The sequence below is a fragment of the Giraffa tippelskirchi genome, chromosome X (assembly GCF_054371585.1).
Source record: "Giraffa tippelskirchi isolate mGirTip1 chromosome X, T2T-mGirTip1v1.2.pri, whole genome shotgun sequence".
Lineage (NCBI taxonomy): Eukaryota > Metazoa > Chordata > Mammalia > Artiodactyla > Giraffidae > Giraffa > Giraffa tippelskirchi.
The window spans coordinates 135795928-135820615 of record NC_137289.1 but is presented as its reverse complement, the minus strand read 5'-3'; the positions used below and the strand labels follow the sequence as shown (position 1 = coordinate 135820615).

At 35.6% G+C, this 24688-nt stretch overlaps 1 protein-coding gene across 9 annotated transcripts in view; it reads left to right on the top strand.

Annotated features, from left to right (window-relative positions):
* Positions 1–24688, top strand: part of CNKSR2 (connector enhancer of kinase suppressor of Ras 2) — a 276605-nt gene that overhangs the window by 198908 nt on the left and 53009 nt on the right. For all 9 annotated transcript variants that reach the window (XM_081565963.1, XM_081565962.1, XM_081565960.1 and 6 more), the window contains 5 exons: positions 14054–14102; positions 14510–14682; positions 17096–17169; positions 17468–17539; positions 23516–23583. In XM_081565963.1, the coding sequence (XP_081422089.1) occupies positions 14054–14102; positions 14510–14682; positions 17096–17169; positions 17468–17539; positions 23516–23583 (436 nt within the window). The remainder of the gene's footprint in view (positions 1–14053; positions 14103–14509; positions 14683–17095; positions 17170–17467; positions 17540–23515; positions 23584–24688) is intronic.

Here is a 24688-nt window from a genome sequence, read left to right as displayed (position 1 = left end):
ATAAAGCCAGGGAGAGCAAGAGAAAGTAGAATTCATCAGCACAAACCGGAAGCCTGTCTCCAACCTCATCAACGAAGCTGATGCCCTCTGCCATGGAGATTTACAGGCTCCTGGTCCAGGATTTAGAGGACCTGAAGGAGTTGCTGACCTGGCTACTGACCCATACCAACAAGAGTAGCATATGTGTGCACTGTGGTAGTGACTGGCACCCTACGCTGACCTCCATAGCAAGGCTGCTGCCTCACTTGATTCTCCAAAACTACCACAGATTTACATTGATCGACCCTAACTAACACCCTACAGGAAGAGATATTCTGAGATACATAGTTCCAACTTTGCTCAATTGACATAGCTCTTCTCAGTTTGTTGATAACCACAACACTGAGTTTTCCTTTTCTGTTTACCATAGGTACATACCAAGTAAAAGCTGCTTTGAAAATTCTAGTGACAGTGTGTGTGAGGATCAGTTGTAAAGTGAAAAATTCTAAACAACCATAAATTTGGAGTGGATGCAAGGTGTAGCTTACCTCTGTGGAGGTATCATCCCCACAGCCTACTGATTTAATTTCCCAGAGCATATAGGAAACTATAACTTCAAATTGTCTTTCATCTGTCTTCAATTAAAACAATGACTGCTATAAGTAATAATTAGGATAAAATGCCTAATTTACTTAAAGAGGTTTCTACTTAATAAAACACATAAGGCAAATCTTTAAAGAATTTCTTTGCATAATCTGTTTCAGGAAGAGTACCAGAAAGCTATGTCCCTCACCATGTTATTTTAGTCAGTTGTTGAATCTTCTTCACTTAATTGCATTTTCCATTATGTCCTCCATTTTTATCAGATGGCTGGTATAAGAAACAAGCATATGAAATTCACTTCTTTGTTTGCTAGTAAAATATTTTGAGGGTATTATATTTTTCCTTTGTGTCTGTCTCATATATATTTTATAATTGGATAAGGACTTTGACTCCCTGTAATTAAAAAACATACAAAGTGTCTGATACAGTGTCTGGCACTTGGATAGTGCACATATATTCTTAGCGTCCTTCCTCTAACCCTGCTACCAAATGTCCTCAGCAGTGGGCTGAGAACAAGCCAAACCCTAATCTTGGTGCATTTGAGGCAACAAGTTCTGGAAAAGTGGCAGCAAACATCAGGCCCTGCAGAAATCTAATTTTTCATATCTGAGCTTGCATAAATTGCTTTCTTTTTCTTACTCAGTTTTCTCATTTACAAAATGAGCATAGCACTGGAAAGAGGACTATGGAAAATGCCATCTAAATTGACAGCATAATGATGATTTGATTCCTGTTGCAAACATAATTTTTTTAAAATGTTCGTTTTTAAAGAGTTTGTTTTTCCTTTCTTTTAGATAAAACCAGTTTTACTTTTTCAGTCTTAAAATCATGTCCTAGTAGGTGGTTCTGTGTAGAAGAGAAGGCAGAGTGTGATTTATCTCTGTTATTTTACTATAAAATAAATTGTGTATAGTAACTTTTGAAACTGTCTAAACTTAACTTTTATTTTTATCCAGTATTACCTTTGAGAGATTTTCTGGTAAGGAAAAACACTCTCTGGATCAAGAAGACTGCAACTAAACTAACAGATATAGAAACATTTTGAGTGAGTGAGTGGGAGAGCTTGTCTATTCTCTAAGCAAAAATCTCGGGATAAAAGCCTGATATAAACATCCTCATACCCATAAAGGTATTTAGATAAAAGCTAGAATTCTGGGAACAAATTACACTGACATGGCACGCATCCCATGGTGAGAAAATATGTACAATTTATCAGAGCAACAAATCTAAAAATAAAAGTAACCCCAAACCATTTAGTTTCAGATTCTTGTGGCTCAGCTGGTAAAGAATCTGTCTACAATGCGGGAGACCTAGTTTCCATCCCTGGGTTGGGAAGATCCCCTGGTGAAGGGAAAGGCTACCCACTCCAATATCCTGGCCTGGAGAATTCCATGGACTGTATAGTCCATGGGGGTCACAAAGAGTCGGACATGACTGAGTGACTTTCACTTTCATTAAGTCAATAACCAGAAATTTTTCCAATATTTATGATTCAGTCATTAAATTGCTGACAAAATATGCCATATACATTTACTTTATTTGAGAGTCTTAACTTTTTTTACATTCTTCATTAGAGGTGATTCATTTGTATTATTTTTCTCTCTCTTTTCTTTTGCAGATGGTTTATTTTTGTCATTGAATAGCCTTCTGAAGGCAAATCTGGTTCTCTCAATTTTTCTGATCATAAACATTTCTTAGTCACAAAATATGGACAAGCCTATCCTGATTTCTCTGATGCATAAATGTCGACAGTTTGTCAAACAGAAGATTCAGGAGCAGGCACTGCCCTAGTTCTGCTTTTCACCTATTCCAAGTCTCTCCCTCTGTCCCATGTTGTACACATTAATCAAACACCCCACAATAGCTATATCTAATATGGCTGGAAATAAATGATTTTCATACACAGTGCAACTTAAGAATAAACCAAGTACCTTTCAGTGACACCTAGCATTGTGTTAAACACTGATAACAGGTATATGTAATTAATTCCTGAAACATCAATAATTGGATGTACATTGGTAGCTAGCCATTTTCTCCCTTCATTTGTAAGTCAGAATCATGTACAGTTAGTGCTTGTAAGATATCCTAAAGGCATCTTGTCCAACTCTCTGATCTTGCCGATGAAGAAATTGAAGTCAAGATTACTTTCAGTGACTTATCCACAGCCATAGAGCTGGAATATGGAGAACTAGAAGTCAGGTCTCTTGATCTCTACCATGGTATTCTCCTGGTGCTGTTCATTCCATTCTTGCTGAGACAGCACCCTTCAAAGTGTATCACTCAGCTGGTGTGTTGAGAATAGGCTGCAGGGGCTGTGTGTAGCGTGGAAGCACGAAAACAAGACAATCTAGTCAACTGACTAGGATTTAGTCAATTCAGGTGAGAGATGATAGGGGCTTAGCGCCCTGGGTGGTAATTGGAAGAAGTGAGAAGTCCTTGGACTCTGGATATGTTTTAAAGGGAGAGTGGACTGGATGTGCTGACAGATTGCATATGAGATGTCATAACTCATACCCTCACTTTCCACACACATAGGTAGTGTTTGATTCATGCTTTCATGCTTTCAATAGAAAATTATATATCAGGTCCAGTGTTAGGAGTTGAGTAGAGAGTGGCAAGCTAAGCAGATGGTTTCTGCCTTTGTAGAAACTAATGCAGTAGTTAAAAACCACATTTTGAGAAATTGAACCAAGTAATTTTAAGGCATAATAATCAGCAATGTATTAAGTGAAAAATTGCATAACACAATGAATCAGCTCCAAGAGATTTCTCCTGTGTAAAGAATTTAGTGGAGAGGCAGGCTTGCCTAATTTGGATCACTGATTTCCTCATTAGTATTGACATAGGATTTTTTAATTGCATTGAGTTCAATTAACACTGTTAATAGGTTTGGAATAAAATATGAATGCAGTCTCATCCTTGTCTAACTTGGCTGAGCCTTATTACCTTTCTGTACCTTATTTTCTATCTCATTTGCAAAATTAAAATGTTAACATGAGCCTTCCTCTCATGAAAATATGATTAATGGTTACCTCCCCCAAACAGCTGCAAATCTTTTTTTTTAAACCCCATAGAGCAGTATAACTTGCTAATTCAAAGGAAATCGACAAAAGCATGAGAATTAGAGATTGGTAGGATGTTAGATTGGTAAGATTGCTAAGACTAGTAAAGTCTTAGACTGGTAAGATTGGTAAATTTAGAGATGGGCTTCTCTGGTGGCTCAGACAGTAAAGAATTTGCCTGCAATGCGAGAGACCTGGGTTCTATCCCTGGGTTGGGAAGATCCCCTGGAGAAGGGCATGGCAACCCACTCCAGTATTCTTGCCTGAAGAATTCCATTGACAGAGGAGGCTGGCAGGCTAGAGTCCATTGGATCGCAAAGAGTTTGACGCAACTGAGCAACTAAGCACACAATATGTTACCTGTTTAAATTATCTCCGTGAATATAAAAGTATAATCCTAGTATCTTTCTGTTTTACAGAATATTTCCACATAACAATGCGCTTATATCACATGTTATGGGGGGTTTTCATAAATGGATATCTTTGTGTCAGATGCAGAAAGCAGTTCTTTTCTCTAAAATGGTTACCATGACTACATAATACTTGCCTGAGAGGCGATATTGCATGGAGTGGTTAGAACAGGTTTGTGAATAGGTAGACCTGGGTTTGAATTTTGACTCTTCCAACTACCTGTGTGCTCCTGAGTAAGTTATCTACTCTCAGTTTTCCCCTCTTTGAAATGGCATTAATGATTACCACTGAGCAAATGTATTATAAACATTAAGGTTGATAACTGATACAAGGTCCCTAATGCTGTGCCTCACACATGTCATTCAGTCAGTTCAGTCGCTCAGCCTCACACATGAGCCCTCAGTAAATGATAATTATTTAGATCCAAGAATGACAGTTCCTGTTTCCCAAGGGTGGTGACTTTCATTACTTTTCCTAACCAGTCATTACTCTTTGCTCTTCTTTCCATCTTACCACTTACTACTCGATAGGAAAAGGGATATCGCCTTATAAAATCTTGTGTGTTTCACTTACCTACTTGCTTCTGAATATGATGTGCATGGTATTCTTTTAATGAAACATTGACTCTACCCTTCCTAATGAATTTGACCTTCTCTAAATTCCCCGTCACTGCCTTTTTGTTCTGATTTAACTCATAATTTATTAGCATGCTTATTATTTTTTAAAGCACACTTATTTGTAAGTATATGTAGAGCCATTTTCAGTCAGTGTAAAGTCAGATTTACTTTATTGACAGAATCCAGAGCAAGCTCACCCCACTGTCTTTTTTTTTTTTTTTTTTTTTTTTTTTTTTTTTTGTTTGTTTTGTTTTGTTTTCACCCCACTGTCTTGAGAGAACCAGTGTGCATGCAATATCTTGTCCCCACCCCGTTCAGCACAGAGTTTCTCTCCTGTACCAGAATGGGCAACACCACCACCAACAGCAAGCTTGTTCAATTCTATGCTGTTATTTCATGTAAATTGAATATTTCTTGAGATAATATTTACTCTCATTACCATCTTATCACACTTACTCATATTTAGACTTTTTCTGCTGACACACAGTAATGGGAAAATAAGGGAAAATACATTTCTCTGTGAAATATTTAAATCTCAAAGCCTTTTGTTTATTAAAAAAAAGATTAAATATGTGGGGATAGTTATCATTTGTCCCAAGAGTTTCAAATTGCTAAGCACCTTATGTATAAAAAATAAGCTTTTGGTTTGACTGGAGAAATCTTGGAACTTTGCAGAAAATTACAGTAAGAGGAAGTTGATATACTGCAACAAGAGAGTATTTTGATTGCAAATTTTTCCATAAGTGTGGCAATTTGCAACTTGAGAAGAATTTAATAGTAGCTGAGCTTTCAAAATGTAACACAGAAACTGTCATTTTCTTCCACAATTAAAATAAGTGCTTCTGAAAGTTTCAGGATAAGAATGACCCAAATTACCCTCCCCCACATTTCCTCATCTAGAATAGGGGAGAATGGGGAGAATGTTTGAACAGAACATCTGTGGACAAAATGAAAGACAAATGGTCTTTTCAGGCAAATGTCTGAAAAAGCGATCTTTTATAGCCAAATAGAATACTGTTGCATGCATCGCCATGGTTAAGAAGAGGATCAACAATGCTTTCATAATGGCCTTTTGTTTTAGCACATTCTATTTTTATGAGTTGAATTGTGATTTCAACACATCCATTCATAATTCATCATATCATTATATGCATAAATATCTTTTGACACATTAAGGCACTTTTGCTGGCCACATCTTGAATTCAAATTTAATTCAAACTAAGTGCATTAAGACAGATCTCATTTCCAGTAATGTTAAAAGAGATTGGATAAAAGAAAACTTTTTATTTAACAAAAGGAACAGTATACAAAAGAACAGAACTTTCAGTAATATGCTGTACATGGATTACTGGAGAAAAGACACCTGGCTTACTTATTTCCTGCTGAAGGACTTCAGGTTAAAAAGCAATCAATTAATTAAGACTACATCCTGTGTTCTTTGCTGGTGGTCTGTCTAACTTTTATGCACTCAATCAATATTTATTTAGTACTTCCTCTGACAGAGGAAGTACTAAATAATCCCTGTTTTAGTCAAAGGATAAAACAATGCATAAAATAGAATTTTTCTTTCATGTAGTTTATATTTGGAAGGAAGGCTGAGTAATAAACAAGAAATATAAGTACTTTTGGTAATGCTAAGTTCTAAGGAAGGAAATAAAGCAGGGAAGGAAAACAAGAAGTGTTGAGGGCAATAATGAAAACCATTTTCTATAGGGAAGCCTGGGAAGAATGATCTAAAGGAGGTAAGGGAGTAAGCCATAACAGTATTGTTACCAAACCCAGGTTTAGCTGCTTGCTGCTCATAAGCCACTCCAGTACTCTTGCCTGGAGAATCCCACGGATGGAGGAGCCTGGTAGGCTGCAGTCCATGGGGTCGCTAGGAGTCGGACACGACTGAGTGACTTCCCTTTCATTTTTCACTTTCATGCATCAGAGAAGGAAATGGCAACCCACTCCAGTGTTCTTGCCTGGAGAATCCCAGTGACGGGGGAGCCTGGTGGGCTGCCGTCTATGGGGTCGCACAGAGTCGGACACGACTGAAGCGACTTAGCAGCAGCAGCTCATAAGCCAATAATTCGAGAGGCAAGTGTCAGTAGAAAGGAAAGGTGCTTTAATCAGAAAAGCCAGCAATCTGGGGAGAATGTCGACATGTGTCCAGACACCAACTCCAAAGATTCTGCTTAACCATGACAGTTTTTAAAGGGGCATAAAGTGGGGATGGTAAAACTCAACATTCAGAAAACTAAGATCATGGCATCTGGTCCCATCACTTCATGGGAAATAGATGGGGAGACAATGGAAATAGTGACAGACTTTTTTTGGGCTCCAAAATCACTGCAGATGGTGACTGCAGCCAGGAAATTAAAAGATGTTTGCTCCTTGGAAGAAAAGTTAATGACCAACCTAGACAGCATATTAAAAAGCAGAGACATTACTTTGCCAACATAGGTCCGTCTAGTCAAAGCTATGGTTTTTCCAGTAGTCATGTATGGATGTGAGAGTTGGACTATAAAGAAAGCTGAGTGCTGAAGAATTGATGCTTTTGAACTGTGGTGTTGGAGAAGACTCTTGAGAGTCCCTTGGACAGCAAGGAGATCCAACCAGTCCATCCTAAAGGAAATCAGTCCTGAATATTCATTGGAAGGACTGCTGCTGAAGCTGAAACTCCAATACTTTGGCCACTTGATGCGAAAAACTGACTCATTTGAAAAGACCCTGATGCTGGGAAAGATTGAAGGCAGGATGAGAAGGGGACAACAGAGGATGAGATGGTTGGATGGCATCACCAACTCGATGAACATGAGTTTGAGTAAACTCTGGAAGTTGGTGATGTACAGGGAGGCCTGGCGTGCTGCAGTCCATGGGGTCACAGCGTCGGACACGACTGAGTGACTGAACTGAACTAAACTGAAAATGGGGATCAAGAATCTTAGTGAATCATTGAGGCAGGAAGTTGGATTCTGCATCATTCTCCATTGCATGCAGACTTGCTGACTCTTCAGATGTTCTCTTGCCTGCATGATCTGCCTCAGGATTGCTAAGAGGGCTGTTGAGGGTAGAGAGGTAGTCATTTTTTAACTGTTTAATTCTTCATTCTTTCCTCTTTTTATCTAGGAAAAAAAAATCAACAGTTTAGAGAAGGCATGGTGTGCATTCAGAAGAGCATAATCAAGAGTTAGTTTCAATTGCTTAGTCGTCTCATTCTTTTAATTAGATTCTTTTAAGGCTAGTGGGGAACAGGAATGGGCAACCAGGAAGGGGGCAAAAGAGCTACTTTCAATATCTGAACAAACATTTCAGACAGAGGGAACAACAGGGGTATAGACCCTAAGGTAGGACTCTGTTCCACACAATCCAGAAACAGCAAGTGTGGCTGGAGCAAAGTTAATAAGGGGCAGGAAGCAAAGGAAACAGGGCCCAGGTCATACAGGGCCTTCAGGGCCAGTGGAAGAATTTGAGTATTTATTTAAAGTGAGGTGAGAAGCCATTGGAGAGTTTTCATGATCAAATCATATTTTAACAGGATCACTCTGCCTCTTATGTTAAAAACAGGAGACGTAAGGACAGAGGAAGGGAGAACAATGAGATATTTCAGTAATCCAGGTGAGGGATGATGATGACTTCGACCAAAATGATAGTAATAGAGATGGTAAGAAACAGTCTTGAAACATATTTTGAGTGCAGAGCTGATATAACTTATTGGTGGGTTGGTTATGGGCTGTAAGAGAAAGGAAAGAGTTAACATTGACTCTAATATTCAGGGTTTGCACCATGGTGGGCAGAAATGGGATTTCCATTTACTAAGGTATAGAAGACTAGAAGAGGAGCAGAATTGGTTGATGCGTGGTGGGTATGAGAAGCTCAGTTTTGAACCCATTGAATCTGTTGCGTTAGGGAGCCTGTAGCTCAGTCAAGAAGTCCTCATTGATTATATAAATTCATAAGTTCCTGAAGATCAGAGTTTGTAAACACTCTTAGGGAGAAAGTTCAAAGAACTTTCACCCAAATGCTCAGTACAATAAAGTGCAAGTGATGGTGTTAGAAAGATTTTATTGAATGATGATTCAGGAAATAAGATAAAAGTATTTTTTAAGAGAATAGACCTTCATAAATGTTTACAGAAGGAATCTATTTTTGGTGGTCAGTAAACATTATGAGCTCATACTTTAAATTCTCACACAGTTCAGTTCAGTCTCTCAGTGGTGTCCGATTCTTTGTGACCCCATGAACCACAGCACGCCAGGCCTCCCTGTCCATCACCAACTCCCAGAGTCCACCCAAACCCATGTCCATTGAGTCGGTGATGCCATCCAACCACCTCATCCTCTGTCGTTCCCTTCTCCTCTTACCCTCAATCTTTCCCAGCATCAGGGTCTTTTCTAATGAGTCAGCTCTTCTTATCAGGTGGCCAAAGTATTGGAGTTTCAGCTTCAACATCAGTCCTTCCAATGAACACCCAGGACTGATCTCCTTTAGGATGGACTGGTTGGATCTCCTTGCAGTCCAAGGGACTCTCAAGAGTCTTCTCCAACACCACAGTTCAAAAGCATCAGTTCTTCTGCGCTCAGCTTTCTTTATAGTCCAACTCTCACATCCATACATGACCACTGGAAAAACTATAGCCTTGACTAGACGGACCTTTGTTGACAAAGTAATGTCTCTGTTTTTTAATATGCTGTCTAGGTTGGTCATAACTTTCCTTCCAAGGAGTAAGTGTCTTCTAATTTCATGGCTACAATCACCATCTGCAGTGATTTTGAAGCCCCCAAAAATAAAGCACACACCCCTACCCCAAACATAAAAAAGATACAGTCATGGTCAAAAATGATATCTCGTCTCCAGGGACCAGAAGAAAGAACAAAATTGCACAGCAATAAATGGGAACTAAAGCCATATACCTGTTAGGCTCTGAGTCCAGAAAGGGCTAGGGATGACTAGAAGTCTACTTTAATGGGTATGAGAGAACAAATGGACCCCAGCCATGTCAGGAAACTGAAGATTGACTCATGGGGTGAAACCAGCTGGGAGGGCAAACAGAGCTTCCTCACCCATGAGTATAAGAAGGTTGAAGAAAGATACAACCATTGACCAGAGCAATGACTTGTTAAAGGTGATTCTTTCATTGATAGATGGAAATTTGGGGAAATCCAAAAAGCCCTTAAAATTTAAAGTAATTACAGGATAATTAAGGACATTGGACGTTCAGAAGTGCTAGCACCAATTGGTCATCCTGGATATGTAAAATACAGTCAGTGAAATAAGCACTCTATAGGTAAAATAAACTTTATACAGGTGTGTAAAATCAGAGAATTAGAAAATTGGAAAACAGTAAATTCACCTAAAAAGCATTGAGGAAATATGAAAGGATAGCAATATTAAAGATAGATGATAAATTGAGATACCAACATACATCTAGAGACAAAAAAGAGAGAGTAGTAAAAAGGCCATTTGAAGAGATAACGCCTAAGAATTTTCAGAATTGAAGAAATAACGCCTTCAAGTACAACACGATGAATTTGAAATGGGGTTCATTAATATCAGTTGTAACCTAGACACATCAGAGAGCAATTGCAGAATATCAGGGATAAAGAGGAAAATATTTTAAAACTTACAGAGAGACTAAGGATAAATTATAATGAATGAGAGTAGCTACAGATGTTTTAAGGGCAGTGATGCTAAATGAAAATAAAGTGATATATTCAGATTGCAGAGGGAAAATTATTTTCAACTCAGAATTCTATACCCATGTAACTATTATTTAAGTGTGAAGGGTTTTTATATTTTCAAACATAAATATCTAGAAATGTTTGCCACTCACAGACTGCTATGAAAGAACTTTAAAGAGTGTGCTTATTAAACATGAACCTGGAAGAAGGATGATCTGAACCTATTAAGAAAAATACAGAAATAAAATATATTACAAATTTTCTCTATTGTGAGAAAAACATTTATCATGAAAGCAAAGATTCCAAGCCCCTTGTTTTTTGACATTGGTCATAACACTTTATATAATTTGCTGTGTTATCCATTGTAGTCATGTGTCTGTTCTTAATGTCCTTCTTTTATTAAATATTTCATGATATTGTCAGAAACTGGGAATGTGATATCAAATACCTGTCAGAATGAATAATTCCATCTTTTTTACTATGAAAGACTACACAGGATTGTAAATTTGCACCTCAAGGTATTTAATCATACCTGCTGATAACATGAGGAAACCTTCACTATCAGGAGCTTATTTATATGTGTGAATATTGAACAGTTTCTGATATAAGTTTTTATGTAATCTTTTGAAAATGAGTCTGTTTCAAGATCCCAAATCACCCACATGTCCAGTGATTGACTAGGCCTCAGAAGACTTTTGTGTTCTGTCCACAGCTAAGATTTTATTACAGTGATGCAGCAAGGGTATCCAGCCAGATTGGTATGGAAAAAAGAGACCATGGAATCTGAAGAAATCCACCTGCCGGCTTCCTGTGCTCTCTCCTCATGATAGATCATGCAGAGTACACTTCACTTAGCAGCAAAAATGCAGTCACACGTGTGTAGTGGCTCTGCCCAGGGGAGCCCATTAAAGACTCAATACCCAAGGACTTTATTGAGTTGGTTATATAGGCATCCTCTGCCTAGCAACTACTTTTCCTTTCCTGAAATTAAAGCAAGTGTTTTAGTCCCCAGGTGGGCAAAGTAGTTTTATCGCTTAGGGAAGCTGCATGTCAGTACAGGGAATTGTTTTACCAGCCAAGTTCCCAGATGTCATGGGAGGGCCAGCCTTGCAAGCAGGCCCTTCTAAGATAGCAGCCTCAGGCCTGCTATATTAACTCTTTTCTACACAAGGGACCTATTTCCTTAACTGTAGTTTTCATTGTCTTTTTCCATTGCTTTCAAAAGCATATAGTTCAATTAACTTTCATTTTAGAAAACATCATGTCACTTGGAAAAATAATGAAGCCTCTTTTAAGGGAATTTCATTGTAGTATTTACAATATTTTAAAAAGATAGCTAAAGCTTTGCTTCTTTGAATGATGGATAAATCTGTATTGTGTGCCTCGGAGTTCTTAGGTTCCGACAATATGTATGCTGATTATACTCTGCACTCATGATCAGTATGAGAATATATTTCTATAGGGAAAGAAAAGATAATCTTGTTGAAAAAGAAAACCTAGAGAGCATAAAATATGTTTTTGTGTAGATTTTAAACTAGACCTTCAGGTTCTAAGAAGTAATGTGCAAAAAGCATAGGAAGTACCTTATATAACTCAGTTCTTTAAAGCCGTCTGTTATCCATGTAGCTTCCTAAAAAACAAACCACCCCCATCTTTGTCATTTTTAAAAATAATGAGCTGTTAAATTATAATGATTACTTGTGGTAACACTAAACGAAAAAAACCTAATCAGTAATTTTACAGCCAAACAATTTAGGGAAAATAACTATATGTAAATTAACTATACTTAAGCATACTAGCCTGAATTATTATTTGAGTTATTATTCTGAAACAAAGTGCACTCAAGAAAATTAGCATAGCATGATGGGTTTTATCTTTTATGCTTTCTCTCTAAAATTGATTGTGAATTTCTATAGCCATGAATCCTGCAACTGATTTATACACACACACATCCCACCTACATATTGGGTGATTATTTCTGGGTTACACTGAATGTCGGCAAATTATCTGATCCTTATCTTTAGGACTAACATCCATCCATAATATTATATTCCTAAGAATTATGTAAACCATATACAAATTGTGAATATTATTACAGTCTATGGGCTCACAAAAGAGTTGAACATGACTTAGCAATTAAACAACAAAGAATGTTATTTTATAAGCAAAGATATTAAATAAAGTATGTCACATAATATGAATTTACTGTATAAACCCAAGGCCAGCAGATTTTATGTAGACAAAATCCAATTGTTCTTTACAGATATATCTTTGTAAAGAAAAAGAAGAATCTGTTACCTAAAATTCGTTTTGAGGGATTATCTGTGAATTAAAATTATGTATACTGTTCTCTCTATCCTAACTAGCTAGTCATATGAATTTAACCTTATTTAGACTAGTGAACAATCTAGTTTAGCAGACTGACTGGAACCAGTGATTTGTAGTCATTAAAGTTTAGTCGCTCAGTCATGTCCGACTCTTTGCGACCCCATGGACTGTAGCCTACCAGGCTCATCTGTCCATGGGATTTTCCAGACAAGAGTACTGGAGTGGGTTGCCATTTCCTTCTCCAGAGGATCTTCCCAACCCAGGGATCGAACCCGGGTCTCCCACATTATAGGCAGACGCTTTACCATCTGAGCCACCAGGGAAGCACATTAGTCATTAATTGAAAGCTAAACCAGTTGTGGGTTTCTCTATTAAGACATTATGCTCTTCTGGTCCTTAGCATGGAATAGACTGATAGGTGGGTTTAACGGATGGTTGTTTAGCTAGGCAAGTATGATGCAGGAAGTATAGCTGCAGGGAATGATTATAAAGATGTTCCATGGAAACCAAGTGGAATAAGAGAAATAAAGGCACAGAAGAGTGGTAATGTCAATAAATTGGATACTTTAGTGGAGGTTTTCTTTTAAAAAATTGCTGGGTTGGAGGTAGTGTACTATGTAGAATGGAGATAATTGAGGCAGTTGTTGGAGTGTACTTAAGAATAACAAACATAGGGTCATGGGGGTGGATAGCTGGAGAGTGGAGAAGTAAAGAACATTGGAGCTGAGGGACTGAGGAGCCAATGTACTGACATCACCTACATGAAGATTAGTTCTTTGTAATAGAGACAGAAGTAGGTGTGAGAAGAAAATATTGATTCAAGTACTGAAATACTAGGTTGGCCTAAAAGTTTATTCAAGTTTTCTTTGAGCTGTTACAGAAAAACCCAGATGAACTTTTCAGCCAACCCAATATTTAACACCTGGGATTGTTGCCTAGGAGATCAGTAGCTAGTGGTGGCTTATGAAATAGAATGAACTTCAAAGGAACAAGTGATAGTCATATTTGATTGACTCTCCTTCATAAAATTTTGTGTAAATCAAGTGAGACATTGCCTGAGAAAGCACTCTAAACCCCTAAAAAAGGTACACAGTAGTACTCTGCATGTTTAAGAACCCTGAGTTTCACCACTGCTTTGTGTCCCTATTTCTCTGCCTACAGAATAAGGAGAAAGACAATATTATTCTCTCCTGCTTCACAAGAGATTAGAAAGTTTAATGGCATGATATATATGAATTTGTTTTGAGTCTTTGGAAAAAGAAAGTACTTTTGTTCACTGGGGTTCAGAGTCACCGTTCCATTCAGCTTTTCAGTGTTCTCTGCAACTGTTGGTACTTCAGTGGCACTCTGTGTATGGAGTAACATTCTTCCCCATCTTTGATTTCAGACATTTCAGCAGTCTTCTCTGCAGCACAAATCAAAGAAGAAAAACAAAGGTAAGAAAAGTAAATGAAACAATTAGCTGCTTAGTCTACACTGGAACAGTCATCAGCCCCCTTCACCCATCCTCTTTTGCCTGAGCCCAGTGTGGTGTGGAAGAGAACCACCCCCTAGCACAAGAGCTACAAAGATCAACTTCTCCTTCAGGTCAACTATAGTACAAGGTACCCTTTACAAGTGGTCTCAACAGGTTTTCAGACTGGGACCACACATTTCAGATTAAATTTTATATCCATGTGGATGAAAAGCTATTAAAATTTTCCAGTTTTTTTAATACAATGAGAAAATAAATATTTTTAAGGTTTAATATCCAGACTTATTTTTATGATCTATAGATTAATCTTCTACCTTTTATGATCTATAGATTAACTTAAAGAGCACATTTACCCACTATTATTTTTAGGTCCTATAGCTGGCAAGAGCAAAAGACGAATTTCTTGCAAAGATCTTGGCCGTGGTGACTGTGAGGGCTGGCTTTGGAAAAAGAAAGATGCAAAGAGTTATTTTTCACAGAAATGGAAGAAATACTGGTTTGTCCTAAAGGATGCATCCCTCTATTGGTATATTAATGAGGAGGTAAGACAAGCACATTTTGTTTTCTCATTCATTTTATTTTTAACCAAAAGAATCACTGTTTTGAGATTTATATTTTAAAATATAATCAACTTAAGGCTGATTCAGGAGACTTCTAGTAATTTTTCAATCTGCCTTCTTAAAATGGTTGCATTGTGGGGTTCTGTGAAGGCAGTTGTCTCAATTACTCTAATGAAACATGTCTGAAACATAGGTAATATATAGTAAAATTCTATATATCTAGTTAAAAATATGAAGCAAATTCAAGCCATAGCTTACTTGAAAGGATTATATATATATATATATATATATATATAAATTTGATAAAGGTTTTTAAATGTCTTGCTTTTGTTCAATGTTTTACATTTTTTTCTGTTTGTTTTTTTGAAAGGAAGTCTTTTATAGTAAGTTAAGTTAATTAATATCTGCATTTGCTTCAGTTTTTCTTAAAGAATAAGTGAACTAGTGGGCTAGCTTTGAAAATCTGCAAGTATTCATTTCATTTGGCCCAATAGGGGAAGGAAGAGGAGAGTCTATAACAAATGCAAATTGTTCTTATGATTTCCTGTTTCATTTGTGATAATTAGATTTATATTCAGAGTAATTACATAACCTGTCAAATATCACAATGAATATACAGTATACCTTATTTTTTTATCTTCTCTTAGCTCTACATTTGCTTCCATTGCCATAGCCATCTATCAGTTCACTTAAGTTTTTATTTATTTCTTTATTTTTGGCCTCACTGCGTGGCGTATGGGATCTTAGTTTCCTGACCAGGGATTAAACCCATGCTCCCTGCACTGGAAGGTGACGTCTTAACCACTGGACTGCCAGTGAAGTCCTCAAGTTTTTTCAAACAAAAATTTCTTTTGTTAACTTGTTTTTTCATTAAAAAAATATACACGGTTTTAAATAGTGTGCTGGCTAAGTACTTTTTATATGTCAATGACATAGTATAAAAACATAGCTTCTTTATGTTTCTCTTTATTTTAGATCACTTGTAGATTGTCTACTGACCACTATTCTTTTTTTCAGTATAATGGGGAGATCATAACTACCCCAAAAGTAGTTTAAATTTTTCAAAATTTTAAATTTTAACATTAAAACATCAAGGGTAACATAAGAGAAATCAAAGTTAAGAAAGAGATTTGTATTTACCCCAAGATTGGAAGAAAATAAAAATGGTCAGCTATTGAAAAATATTGAAAATTACAATACTACTTTGTATATTGCACACATTTTAGTCACTATCATTAGCATCCAATTTTACTAAGTTTTACATATAAACATACATAGACACACTAAAAGAATTGAGAATCTCTATTCTTTTTCTTTGAGATAGCAGGTGGGAACGTGTAATGTCTCTTGAACTTGATATATAAGAAGCCATGAACTGGTGGTATAGCACACATCAATGTTTGGGAGTAAATGTCTGAGAATTGGCTTATGTACATGAAAAGAACAACAACGATTAAAGGGTTTAGCCAAAAATACTTGGTTGGTTGATTTAGTCACTAAGTCGTGTCGAACTCTTGTGACCCCATAGACAGTAGCCTGCCAGGCTCCTCTGTCCATGGGATTCTCCAGGCAAGAATACTGAAGTGGGTTGCCATTTCCTTCTCCAGGGGATCTTCCCAACCCAGGGATCCAACATGGGTCTCCTGCATTGCAGGTAGATTCTTTACCAAATGAGCAATGAGGGAAGCTTAGACTAGTTGAAATAACTTATATCTAACATGAGATTTTAGATAATTCTCCTATCTTGTATTTCTATCCCACATTAGAGGGAGGGATTTTATGGATTTCATTCAATTTTCCAAGTGAAAAATAACATTATATATATATATATATATATATATATGTATATAGCATGTAAACCAAGTCAGATATTTGAAAATCAACTTAACCTATCCACTTGTAAAACATTGAGTACACAAAATAATTATTTAATTTGGGTTTGATAAGAGATTCTTTTGGAGGCAGAAGAGGAACTGAATTAATAGATATCCCTATATTTTACATCTGGACATTTAAAATGGGAGGAAATTGAATTGTAAATGTGGACTAAAGTTATTTTATATGTTATAAAAGTGTATATACATTCTGGGAAAATTACTTAGAAAACAGGTTTTACTTCGAGAATTAAATTATTTTTTGTCTTTATTTTAGTATAGAAAGAATTTTTACACATTCTGCATATATATTTTAATATTTACTATTCTAAATGTTCAAAATATACCTTCAGTTTAATGGACTATAACAGGTAAGAGTGAAATTCTAATCTCTCAAATGTCTAATTTAAGGGATTAAATGAACTGTTTTATTAGTATAGATATTTAAGACATAGTTATATAGTAGCGTCAGCTTTAAACCTTTGTATATAATACCCTAAACAAGAGTGTTGCCTCTTTAGGATGAAAAAGCAGAAGGATTCATCAGCCTGCCTGAATTTAAAATTGATAGAGCCAGTGAATGCCGCAAGAAATAGTAAGTTGACTTTATTTGGGCCAAGGGAAAGAAAGGAAGGGTTTTTTTTGTTTTTCCGTTTTGTTTTTTTAATTTCTAGCTTTTAAATTATAGATTGCTTGGCTAATGCTTTCAAATTGAGGTAATAAGAAAGCAGTTTTGTGGGCAGAAAATTGAATTTTTAACTGATTTCTGTCATCATGGTGAAGCATTATATATTCATACTCAGGTTAGATTTGAGGCAATGTTATCCATAAAAATTATCTGGTTCTAACTTATTTCCCAATCTGAAATGAATGTACTCTGTTTCCTTTTGCAGTGCATTCAAAGCCTGTCATCCTAAAATCAAAAGCTTTTATTTTGCTGCTGAGCATCTTGATGATATGAACAGGTAAAGTGTTACTTATATTTCAAAATAGTTAGAAAGTCTGTTAGGCTTAGAATTCTGTTTTCCCCATTAATGCTTAGAGAAAAATATCACTGAAGTTTCTAGATCAGATTAAAATAAAATGGACCAAGCCATAACTCCATACCTAATTTTAAAGAATGGCATTTTAAAAAGTCAAAATAAAGTCATTGACTTTTTAAGTTTACCAAAAATGTTCCAAAATCCATATATAGGCCAAATATATATATATAAAGGCCAAAAAATGCCCACTGCAGGGGAAAAAAAAATTTTTAAGTCCATTTCAGGAATATATCTCCAAATTTATTCCCAAGTGAGGGAAATAAAGATCCCCACCAAAAACGCTGACTTTTCCAAGTGCAGAATATTTATGACAGAATATCCATCTCAATAATTCAAGCCTAAGCTTAGTTGGTATATCTTTCTGTCACCTTTCTTCTATTGCTGGACAGGATTGTGCAGCCAAGTGATTAGATGGCACATGGTTATGTGATGCCTCTGGGAAAATTTATATATATATATATATATATATATATATATATATATTTTTTTTTTTTTTTAATCATCTACAACATACAGCTTCTTGTTTCCATTTTGGCTCTTATGAGTTTGAGTCTTTCTTCCTTTTTCTTTCCTTTCCCCTTTCCTTTTTCTAGATTTGTGGAAATTGAGTTTAAGATTCAAAATATTTCCTTTTATAGGTCTTCAGCAGGCAGTGCATGTTACATATATAATGTGCCAACACATTATACAGAGATACAGAATAGGGAGTTACAGAATAGCATAGGGAGATTCAGAATAGCATAAGTGGTTTGGAGTATGAACTTTGGAACCAGGCTGTCCAAATTCCAGCTACCCCACTTACTAGCTGTATGACCATGGATGTAGAACTTAACCTCTCTATGTCAGATATTAAGCTCTTTTACAAAGTGGCAATAATAACCATCTCCATCCGTAGAACTTCTATGAGGAGCAAATAAGCACACATGAAAGGCTTAGAATAGTGCCTGCTAAATTGTAAGTGCTATATAAGTGTTTCCTTTCAGTATATATTCCTTTTATTGGGTTAGCCAAAAAAGTTCGTTGGGGTTTTCTTACAATGTGACCAAAAACCCCAATGAACTTTTTGGCCAACACAATATATACTTTGGGCTTTTACACCATATACCTTTCTTTGTATATCTCTATGGAATTTGTGTTCAGATATTTTTAAGCACAAAACTACATCTTCATAAATGTGCTTGAATGTACTCAATGAACACTTAATATGCTGTCATAAATAATCTTGTTCTTTGACACTTTGGAATATAGGCATGATTTTTCCAAAGCAAAGATATGAACTAAGGAAAGGGCAAAGAAAGGTGTTGAGAAAACTTGATAAACTGTTTTTATAATTAATAGGAAAACTGAACCTTTCTTTTTTGAAGTTATTTACAATGTTGTGTTAGTTTCTGGTGTACAGTGAAGTGATTCAGTTTCACATATTGGATTGGCCAAAAAGTTTGTTCAGGGTTTTCCATAACATCTTACAGAAACATCCATGGTTTGCAGATATTTTCTCGCATTCCTAACATTGTCTTTTTGTTTTGTTTATGATTTCCTTTGCTGTGCAAGAGCTTATAAGTTTGATTAGGTCCCATTTGTTTATTTTTGCTTTTATTTGTACTGCCTTGGGAGACTGACTTAAGAAAATACTGCTATAGTTTATGTCAGATAATGTTTTGCCTAGGTTCTTTTCTAAGAGTTTTATGGTGTTATGTCTTATGTATGTCTTTAAGCCATTTTGAGTTTGAGTTTATTTCTGTGTATGGTGAGAGGTTATGTTCTTACTTCATTGGTATGTTTGAGTCTGTCCAGCTTTCCCAACATCACTTGCTTGAAGAGACTATCTGTTATCCATTGTGTATTCTTGCCTCCTTTGTTAAAGATTAATTAAGCATAGATGTATGAATTTATTTCTGGACTCTATTCTGTTCCATTGATCCATATGTCTGTTTTTGTGCTCATAGCATGCAGTTTTGATTACTGTTGCTTTGTAGTATTGTCTGAAGTTAGTGTGTGGGGGGGGTATGCCTACAACTTTGTTCTTTTTCCTCAGGAATTCTTTGTCAATTTTGGGTATTTTATAGTTCCACAAAAATTTTAGGGTTACTGGTTCTATTTCTGTGAACTGAGCCTTGCAGTTGGTTTCCACAATCTTCTCTTGCTTTGTATGTTACCATTCTTGAAATTTCACATGAGGCAATCAGAATTTGCTGAGCTTATTCTCAAAATGAAAATTATGTACTTGTTGGGGAGTGGTGCTACTCTATTTTGTGTTTTAACTATTTTATAATTCTGCTCTTGTAGTTACTATCCATTTTTTCACAGTTGAGCTCAGTACCCTTAGGATAAACATGAAAGATTATGACATAACCAAACAGAAAATGAGTGGTATATATGAGCATGTCCTCTTCTGCAAAATAAATCCACTAGAACACAGTTTAACTCCCATCTAAGAATTAACATAATTTAATCATTTGCGATACTTGCTAATCAGGGTCTTTTTAGGTTTAGAAAATAGCCTGTTCAAAAATGCATTTTTATTAACTGTAACACCATTCTTGGTCTCCATTCTCTACCCTGTGTTAGGAATAACTTTAGAAGTATATGATGTCACTACTCTTCTCTGATACTCCTTTGGATGTATCTGGTTCAGGATATCAGAAAAGAAACTAAGCCAAACTCATAAGTTTCACTTTGTTGCCTTTTCTAAGCAGTGAATCAAAGAAAAAATAAATAAATCTGATCAAATATGTCATCATATCTATATCATACATTTAAGAGTGCTGTTTTATATTAGCCTCTCTATGGTGTACTACAACCTTCCAAATTGTCCTGAAATACTGAAACTTTTTTTAAGATTTAAGTATAATAGACTGTTATTGTTTTGCCTTGCTTTTTATTTCTTTAATAACCATATTCCTAATGTCTATTTTCAACAAGCAAGTTTTTTAAAAAATTACTTGTCAATAGGAAGAAGGAGAGTGAGTGGCAGTATTCACAGAGGATTGGTAATAGGGAAAGACACCCTCCAACAACTTTATTTATAACCTAATTATTACATAACAGCAAGATTACCTGGGTATTGGTTCATTCTATATGTAGTCCTTTGAAGGCGTGTACCCAAGCCTTCAAGAAATGATAAATAATTATAATTATATTATAATAATTATAAATAAGTACCTTATCTGGTTATTTCATAATTTCTAAAGTATTATCATATGTATTTTGAAAATGTAGTGCTAGTTTTGACAGGACCTAGTAATTGGAATGAAAAGGCAATCCTTAGATTTAATTTTCTTCTATAAAGTCTGCATGTATATATACACATTCATACACTTACTCATACATATACCCAAATATACATATACCCAAATGTAAATGTTAGAATATTAAAACCTCACCTTCTGTTTTTTGAGTAGCTTTAAGTTGGAATGTGAGGTAATTTGCAAAAAACTCTTTTGAGCACCCTACCACCAATCCATCTGTTCTCTCCTCAGAAATGAGCATTGAAACATTAAAAAAATATTTTTTGCCAGTTTGTGTGAAATCTGTGGGAAGAAAATAAAACATCATGTTTCTCAAGTATTCTGAGACTTATTTACTGAATTTACTTGGCCTGTGTATTCCTTTTCATGTCAGCACATATGTCCTTGTAATTGTCAGGACTCACCAGTTTCTGTTTAGCAGTTATTATTTGTACATTTCTTCCATAATTCTTACTCTTATTTCCCTCTTGGTACGTTATTCTGTGTCAGTTGTTGGCAGCTTCATTGGAATGTTCACCATAGGCCCAATCCTCTTATTCTTGCAGATTGTCTGTCTCCCTCAATGAAAATATAGGCATCATGAAAACAGATACTTTATTTCATTTATCTCTCTATCCTCCGTGCCTAGGACAGTACCTGGCACACCTAAATATTTCTTACCTCAATTAATGCATCAGTTCAGTTCAGTTCAGTCATATCTGCTATTCATAATAGCATATAAACACCAAATCGTAACTGCAACAAGTGTTTGGATAAGCATTTTCTAACCAAGGCCTGAGGACGACTTATCCAAGACAGCAACAACAGCTGTGTAGCATTCAGCCTTTTGTGTTTGTATACCCTGGCCCAAGTTTATACACACACTTTCTAAAGAGTTTTTTTTGTGGGCAGAATTTGTCTTCCTAAAAGTAGTTTAATTTTTTTCATTGTCTTGTGAAATTTAGGAATCCTGGAGCTCATCAAAGGCAGAAATTATGTCTTATTCATTTTTGGACCCCTAAAACATAGCTCATTGTTCATCATATAACAGGCATTTCATAAATGTTGTTGAGCTGAAAAATTAAGAAGCCTCTTTTTAGTTTCTTTATTCATCTTATATAAGACCTCATTGCTCTTTAGCTAATAATAAAATTAAATTTCAATGATATATTAAGAAGTAGTAAATAGGAGGTACTGAATTAAAATTCAGCAATAAATGTTCCTCTGGTGGTATCAACATCATTTCCACCCAAAAAGCACCAACCCAGTCTTTCCTAAGAGTGCTAAGACTTGCCTTGTAGTACAAATTCAACTCCTTTCTTACTACAAATCACCTATAGACTAGATTTTCATGTTGACCTTTTACTAATGGTTAGAGTCATTTTTAAAAGGTTATTTGTCATGAGGTTAGCTTCTTACAGTTTATAATTTTCTGCATTATGTGTGTATATACCATGCTACTGAATTCATTTGATTACTTTTTTTTTTTTCATTTCTGCTCCCTTTTTTACTTCCCAGACACACTTGAGGTGATCATTACACTGTAGGTTTTGTCAAAGTTGGGCTTTAAGTGACTTGTTCCTAAAATTAAACCTTTAATTTCCATGGGTGTGATTTTGTCCATTAGAGAAACAACTTTCCTCCCTCTCTCTTCAAGATATTCTCAGTATCTGATGCACAGTTAACACCACTTGACATAATGATGAAGTATATGAGTCACTTCAGAGACATTCATCTTCTAGTTGACAGGGGAAATAATCTCTTAGGAGAAAAAGTTCTCAAAAACAATTTTTTTCTTAAAAATATGTTAAGATCAGATTATTCCACCATTTAATATTAACTCTATTAGCTAGTTTGGAAGGTTGATTCTCCTTTACTTTCTTATTTGGGAAAATATATGAATCATAGTTCAAGATTGACCAGTGAAAAATTGTCAGGTTAGTTTAAAGACTTTGTGATTCGATATTCTGATGCAGTGTGAACAGTTACCAGAGTAATGAACACAGGTAGAGACCTTATGGAACAAAAGATGGAGATTGAAGCAATGCTTTGCTTCAGGTAGTCCCCTACATTGGCAGTAGCAATTCTCCTGAAAAAGGAGAGAACTAAGATTTAATTCTAAATTACTATTGTTCATGGAAATAAATTTTCAGGATCCAAAACATAGGTTAAAATTGTATATGTACTTTTTGTTTTTGGAAATTTCCATAGTACTACTCAGATGTGTTTCCCCTTGGATCATTAAATGTAAAAGAGATTCATCAAAACTAATACTTGATAGTAAAACTTATTTGACAAGCAAAGTCTATAACTTTTTCCCTTCTCAAGACGAATTATATCTGATATTGTTTAAATAAAGGAGCATTTTTTTCTGAGGAAACAGAACAGCAACAGAATTAATAGGACTCTGGTCATCTCAGACCCCTTTATGTTGCAGATATACAGGATTGCCCAAGACTTTTCTAGTGAAATAGCATCTTTACTGTGGGAACAGTTTGTACTACAGCAAATTATAACTTATTGAAGACTCCATGTGTTAAGAGTAGCAAAAAACAACACATCTTTTATCTGAGGTTATTCCATATACTCATATGCATTTGAAAATAAATATTTCCAAAAAGGTAAATTATAAGAAATTCAGTTGCAGTGTTACTGATATTTGTTTTTTCAGGTGGCTTAACAGAATTAACATGCTGACTGCAGGATATGCGGAAAGAGAGAGAATTAAGCAAGAACAAGGTAAAGGAATACTTTTTTTACTATGGTTATGTTTTTTTCCCTTGCTGTTTTCCTCTAGAGTGTTTCATCGCTATTACTTGAGAGAAAATGCAAATGTCAATTTGTGTTTTGTTTTTTTTTTCTTTTTTGTGCACTTCAAAGGAATCCAAACCATAGCATCTTATGGGTAGGATTTAGTAAATCAAACAGGAAATAAACTCAGATTTTTAGAGCAACTAATATGGAGTTTGTTCCTGTTTGTTGCCATCTCCTTTAGTCTATTTCTTATGAGGGAAAAAAAAAATCTTAAAAATTAAAAAGCCTAGAATTGGTCGTATATTGACCCGAGTCTAGGTCCTTAGTGGTTTTTTCTACTTAGTGGTTTCACAGACATTTAAGTGCTTTTTTATGCAGAGAGCTCAGATGAATGATTCATTCTTTCATCAAGTATCTCATTGGTTGTGTTCTTCAGTTTTGTTAGTGTGTTAGCTCTGTGATCATATGGAACTTGCCTTAGTATTGACCTCATATTTATGAAACACAATATCCTGATGCAGAATTGAATTTTCAACAAAAGTTGTGGTTACCATTCTAAAAGTGGCTTCACTTTTCCCAAAGAATGTTTGCTGTACATCCCTTGGAAGCATAACTAGTTTTTTGAAAACTTTTGAGACATCCTAAAGTTAACGAATTCTACAAAATGATACACAAACATACTTCTAGTTGTGTCTCCAGTATGCATAGTCTGTGTGTTGATGTGATGATTCTGAAAACTTTGTTTCCTCACAGAGAAAAGTTTTTAAAGCGTCTAAAAACTAAAGGTTAGAGATATCTAAAAAAGATAACCAGATCCCAAAACCAATCTGTCAGCAAAGGTTTAGGTCAGGGGTCAGGAAACTTTCTGAGTAAAGAGCCAAACAGTAAATATCTTAGGCTTGAAGGCCTGAAGGTTTCTTTGAAGCTATTCAACTCTGCTACAAACACGTGAAAAGAAGTGGTTGTACTTCCATAAAGCTTTATTTGTGGACAATGAGATTGAATTTCATAACATTTTTCACATTTTGAAACTTCTTTTGATTTTTTTTTTAATCCACTTAAAATGTAAAAGCCATTCTCAATTCACAGG